General features: G+C 41.9%; 1 protein-coding gene across 1 annotated transcript; it reads right to left on the bottom strand.

Annotated features, from left to right (window-relative positions):
- Nucleotides 1–2268: 2268 nt before the first annotated feature.
- On the bottom strand, nt 2269–4556 carry LOC117538331 (protein PELPK1-like; the record flags this gene model as incomplete). The annotated part of the gene is made up of 4 exons (XM_034203941.1): nt 4121–4556; nt 3866–4003; nt 3666–3783; nt 2269–3309 (listed from the first exon to the last, which is right to left on the bottom strand). Coding segments are annotated over exons 2-4 (1254 nt in total), but the record flags the coding sequence as incomplete, so codon positions are not given.
- Nucleotides 4557–6635: the final 2079 nt, after the last annotated feature.

The raw sequence follows: 6635 nt of genomic DNA on the forward strand, positions 1-6635 counted from the left end.
TATATCGGTACGCCTGAAACTCATCCAGTGAGAAACGTTCCGCGGTGCAAAAATAAGTGCGATTAAAATGCGTTAATTTTTTTAACGCGTTAATTTTTGTGTAATTAATTCATCTTAATTAACGCGTTAAAGTCCCGGCCCTAATAATAATGCTTTCCCTTATTTAGAAGACAACATCTCTTCACATCAAGGAAAGTCAATCAGACGGTAACGGGATGGTCAGTGTCCCAGCCTGACTTGGACCAGAGATGTCATTTCATGGTTAGATCCATAATTTGAAAGAAACAATACACAGGTGTTAAGGACACCCTGTATGATAAAAGGTTTTGCTTCTATCATTGTTGAAAATTTCACTTGAATGGTTAAGGATCTCACCTGTGAAGTCATTTTTAGTTGTATAAAGGCTACTTTTATAATATAACAATCTACATGTGTAGTTTGAACACTTATGACCTAGTGTTTGACCAAATATTTAGTAATGCTTACGCCAGTTTTACAAAACCAAAAAGAGACAAATGCTGAAGGTTCAATGTTTTGGCAGAACTGCCCAAAGTTGTAAATGCTCCATTTCAGAGTTGGTGTATGTAATGAGTGAAGCCAGCGTCCCTCACACAGCAGATGTTACTTATTTTAGGAAAGGACATGATGGAACTTTACCTTTGACTGAAATACGTTTTCAAAAAAACAACCATTGTTCACACAAGGAAAGCTAGTGTGAACACAAAATGTTCCAATTCAAAACCTAAGAAATGGTTGAGCAATGATGCCATCATGTGGACACAAAGCCACACTATGACAACACTTCAAATGCTAAACATTAATTACATTTATAAATGTAGGAATTTAAAGTGTGCACTTTAAGTTTAAGCACAATTTTCCTGTTTAAATTAAATGTCATTTTCTCAATATGGACTGTTCACTCATTCACAAACCAAATGAGACTTCTTGAAGAGCCTGGAATAAAGAGTCTCTTGGGTACTTGAAGGTTAACAAAAGCACAAACTGGAAAGCGTCTCTGTTCAAAAACTTTTATTACAACTTTTAAGTAAGGTAGCGTGGAGGAGGGAAAAGGGAGGCAGCATTGGTATGGCAAGTGAACATGGGATGAAAAGGAGGACGGGGTGCCGGAGTGGGCGGGTGATCTGGTTTCACAGTGGTAGTTGGAGTGGGTTGTCGGCTGAGTGGGCTGGATATTGGGGATAGGGAGGGATCATAGGGTAAAGATGATAGTAAGGCATAGATGGTGGAAGCTGCAATGAGGGATTTGTATCCTTTGGTTTAGTTGTAGTTGGTGTTGGTCGCCGCAGTAGTTTTGGCTTTGTAGCTGGATATTTGGGAGGATAAAGAGGATTAAGGGAGGATACATCGGCATATATTGTGGAAACGGCATTTGAGCGTATTGAGTCATCTGAGTATTTGAGGCATCCGAGGGTTTTGAGGTATCTGAGGCAGTGCAGGAATTTTAGGAATTTGAGTCGCCTTTGCAGTTTTAGGCTTTGTGGTCGTTGCTGTTGTTGTCTCCGGCATCTTAGGGTATTCAGGCATCGGCTAATTATATAGGAATTGTAGTCACCTTTGCAGTTGTAGGCCGTGTGGTCGTTGTCTCGGACATCTTAGGGTTTTGAGGCATCTGAGGGCATTCAGGAATCTGAGGGTATTCAGGAATCTGAGGGTATTCAGGAATCTGAGGGTATTGAGGAATCTGAGGGTATTGAGGAATCTGAGGGTATTGAGGAATCTGAGGGTATTGAGGAATCTGAGGGTATTGAGGAATCGGAGGGTATTGAAGAATCTGAGGGTATTGAGGCATCTGAGGGTATTCAGGAATCTGAGGCAGTGCAGGAATTTTAGGAATTTGAGTCGCCTTTGCAGTTTTAGGCCGTGTGGTCGTTGCTGTTGTTTTCTCGGGCATCTTAGGGTATTGAGGAACCTGAGGGTATTGAGGGTATTGAGGAACTGAGGGTATTGAGGAACCTGAGGGTATTGAGGGTATTGAGGAATCTGAGGGTATTGAGGAATCTGAGGGTATTGAGGAATCTGAGGGTATTGAGGAATCTGAGGGTATTGAGGAATCTGAGGGTATTGAGGCATCTCAGGGTATTGAGGCATCTCAGGGTATTGAGGCATCTCAGGGTATTGAGGCATCTCAGGGTATTGAGGCATCTCAGGGTATTGAGGCATCTCAGGGTATTGAGGCATCTCAGGGTATTGAGGCATCTCAGGGTATTGAGGCATCTCAGGGTATTGAGGCATCTCAGGGTATTGAGGCATCTGAGGGTATTGAGGCATCTGAGGGTATTGAGGAATCTGAGGGTATTGAGGAATCTGAGGGTATTGAGGAATCTGAGGGTATTGAGGAATCTGAGGGTGTTGAGGCATCTGAGGGTGTTGAGGCATCTGAGGGTATTCAGGAATCTGAGGGTATTCAGGAATCTGAGGGTATTGAGGAATCTGAGGGTATTCAGGAATCTGAGGGTGTTGAGGAATCTGAGGGTGTTGAGGCATCTCAGGGTGTTGAGGCATCTCAGGGTATTGAGGCATCTCAGGGTATTGAGGCATCTGAGGGTATTGAGGCATCTGAGGGTATTGAGGAATATGAGGGTATTGAGGAATTTGAGATGCCTTTGCAGTTATAGGCCGTGTGGTCGTTGCTGTTGTTGTCTCCGGCATCTTAGGGTATTGAGGAATTTGAGATGCCTTTGCAGTTATAGGCCGTGTGGTCGTTGCTGTTGTTGTCTCCGGCATCTTAGGGTATTGAGGAATTTGAGATATCTTTGCAGTTATAGGCCGTGTGGTCGCTGTTGTTGTCTCCAGCATCTTAGGGTATTGAGGAATTTGAGATGCCTTTGCAGTTATAGGCCGTGTGGTCGTTGCTGTTGTTGTCTCCGGCATCTTAGGGTATTGAGGAATTTGAGTCGCCTTTGCAGTTATAGGCCGTGTGGTCGTTGCTGTTGTTTTCTCGGGCATCTTAGGGTTTTGAGGCATCTGAGGGTATTGAGGAATCTGAGGGTATTGAGGAATCTGAGGGTATTGAGGAATCTGAGGGTATTGAGGAATTTGAGTCGCCTTTGCAGTTATAGGCCGTGTGGTTGTTGCTGTTGTTTTCTCGGGCATCTGAGGGTATTGAGGCATCCGAGGGTATTGAGGCATCCGAGGGTATTGAGACATCCGAGGTACAGGGGAATGGGGGGAATTCGTTTTGGAAGCAGGAGGTGCAGCAGGAGTTGCGGCAGGAGGTGCGGCAGGTTTGGAACACCAGAGAGAGACTGGAATTCCTTGCCAACGCATCGGGAGTACATAACTTCCACCCTTTGGGAGAAAAACATACAATTAGAAACAGCAAGGAATCACACAGACCTGTCAATTTTACAATCCGACTGTACAAGGCAAAAGATTAATCTCATGCTATATTTTCTAAATATGATGCAACATATTTGAATGTCGGTTCCCATCCAAAAAACATAGTTAATCACTACATCTGAAAGCAAGCAAAAAACAACTCGCATTTGAAAAGCTGAAAACACATTTTCGCTTGAGACCAATATGATGCAGATTAAACATTTGATTTGGCTCTCGTTACACCATTCATGACTATAACAATTCACAGCACTAGCCATCGTTTTTTTAAACTCACTTCCTCACTCTTTAAATCAGTTTCACATTACCTCTTGAACCATGTTGCAGCCATCATAGGGAACCAACATTTCAAGTGCATGCGAGTTCCTCTGCATGCTGTAGCCACAGGTAGACGGGACCTGGACAGAGGCATTGGAGGTGCATTTCCTGTGGGGTAAAAAAGTTCAGTTTTTATCATTGGTAGAGATAAATCAAGTCTACATTTAGGATATTATGGCTATTGATTTACCTTGTTCTACCGCAAATTGTGATGCTCCTGGTTCCACCGCTCTGAACTTCAACTTGCCCGAACCACACTGCAGTGAGGGCGACATGCTCTTCCATGACGAGTCTTTGGGACTGGCGACTTGTGTTGGGCTCATCCAGACTGAAGGCCAATATAATATATATTTATTTTTTTCAATAGTTTGTATACTTTAAAGAGAAGCAAAACAATTCAAGCAAAATAACAAACCCTTCAATACGTAAATCAAAACATTTTTACCTGCAGAGTCTGCTTGATAATCACCCTCATCCTCCACATAAGCGTTTGGGGATGACTTCTTGGTCCCGCCTGTGACTTGAAAATCAAATCCTGACCCTTTTTCAAAAGCTCTCCCGAAAACAATTGTCCCCTCTTGGAACCCATTTGTTGTATCGGCATCTTTTCTCCCTTCTCGTCTTTCTGTTTTCTTCAGACGATAACAGTCTATAGTTTGCGCAAAATAACACGTCAGAATAACAGCTGCAGCCAGGTAAACACCAGTGCCTTTTCTCTTGCGTATCATCCTGTTGCACATGACTGCTGGTAATGTGAGGAGATGAGATAACTTTCTTTGCCGCAACTATTTGAGCATCAGCAGGTGCTGTGACAACCAATACAGCTGTGATAGGTGCTCATAGGATTCCCATTCTGTAAAATCAAACTCACTGCAGGTGGAGAGCACTTGGCAATGAAGCATGAGACAGGGCTTTTAATACTGGCACTTATTACCACCAGGCAGCCAATCAACAAGGCAGGTGCAGCCTCAGCTAATGCTTGCACCTGTGTTCAATTAGCTTGCAACAGGTGGGCCTCGTTAAGACTTGTCTAACGTCTACAAAGTAAGCCCTGTATATTGATCTTGTAGATCGGGGTGCCCAATAAGTCGATCGCAAAGGTAGTGTGGGTAGATCGCATGGCATTGAAGAGCAAAGGCGGCGCACCTTTATGCGCTTAAGAGGCGCTATTGGTGTAATTGCTCCAGTTCTCCGCCGCTGGAGGTTCCGGCGCTCGCAGTTCACTAGCACGGTTGGTTTCAAAGGCATACCAACTATTACAAATCCAATCCAATCCACTTTATTTGTATAGCACATATTAAAAAAAGAGGGTTTACAAAAGTGCTTCACACCAAACATAACATTATAATAATATAACAGTATAATAAAATATAATATTACAATAATAGATGAAAGGCACACATGAGAAAAGATAAAAGGATAAAAAGCACACATAGGAATGAATACACGGTACATAAAGGCTATGGACATAATAAAAGCATACAAATCGATAAAACATAGCTCAGACTGACTCAAAAGCGAGGGAAAAGAGGTGGGTCTTTAGGCGAGACTTCAAAGTTTGGAGGGTGGGCGACAATTTGACATGGGGGGGGCAGGTCGATCCAGAGCCTGGGGGCTACCGCTGAGAAGGCTCGATATACAAACTGTTCAACCTACAGAGATGACAAAAAGTGTTCTTCCAAATACAAAAGCCTCTGTATACGCTGTCTCGCAAACACCTTGGTTGGTTTTAGGGACTACCAGCAGCAGCTGAAGCAAAATAAAGTCACAAGAATGATAGAGACATAACAATACAGTATTTATTTGGGAATGGCTAATATACTTGTTGATGGCCAAACATTTCATAGAAGTAACACAACTCTGCTCACATTTCAGGGTTTTCTTTGACTTTACTTAAGAGGGAAAATATCTTTCAATATAAAATTATTTGTACGATAAGCTTCTTAACAATTACTATCATGTTTACACAACAGTAGACTAAATACAACTCATATGATGTAATTAGGACACTTATAAAATAGAAAAACATATTTTCTATATTGCTCCAATACTTTAAATGTAGATTAGGAGTTGTGTTGATAAAAAACAAGAACAGCCAAAGAGAATGGAAAGAAAACATGGAAATATACCAAGAATGTGTACACATCCTCAATGGCTAACCTATTGTATTTAAAATATGTTCTCACCTCAAGTATTCTTAATAGAAGACATTCCCCATTGTTATTTTCCCCAACTTGACAGGAAAGGGGAAAAAACGAGAAATTAATTATTTCCCCCAAATCTTTATTCACGAAGCGGTATACAAGTTGTATTCAAAAGTATACAAACAACTTTGCACAAGCTTGAGAATGCAAAGCCCATTAAGTCCTTTCAGAGTTCAAATAAAAATATCCCCCGATTCTTGGTTCTTCATAATTTTGTGTAATGTATCATACGGTTTTGATTTCGATAAACCAATGAATGCAAGGGAAGAGTCTGACTATTTTGATTTGTTAATCTACATTGACCACAATTATATGTATAATATTAGGGCCGGGACTCGATTAAAAAATTAATCTAATTAATTAGAGGCTTTGTAATTAATTTAATCGAAATTAATCGCATTTTTAATCACATATAAATATTTGACTTGAAACAGTGAGAAGCATTTTTTTCACATGGATTTAGTATACCATTAGGCGCATTCACACCGCAGTACTTTTCCCACAAAGGTTCATGAGATTTAGTTCATGAGAACTCTTTGAACCTGGGGGTGGATTAGGCAAATGAAGACGCTGACGTCACTTCTTCTTCTTCTGCTTTGGGTTTACTGGCAGGCCGCAAACCACTTCACGGCGTATACTGCCGCCCAAAGTCCCCGGCCGGAAGTCCCCGGAGTTGGGGACTGGCTTCAGTAGAGCTGCTGGAGTCCCAGCAGCTTCTACTGAAGCCTTCCGAGTAAATCGCCAGAACGCCGACAC

The sequence above is a fragment of the Gymnodraco acuticeps genome, unplaced genomic scaffold, assembly GCF_902827175.1.
Source record: "Gymnodraco acuticeps unplaced genomic scaffold, fGymAcu1.1, whole genome shotgun sequence".
NCBI classification, from domain to species: domain Eukaryota; kingdom Metazoa; phylum Chordata; class Actinopteri; order Perciformes; family Bathydraconidae; genus Gymnodraco; species Gymnodraco acuticeps.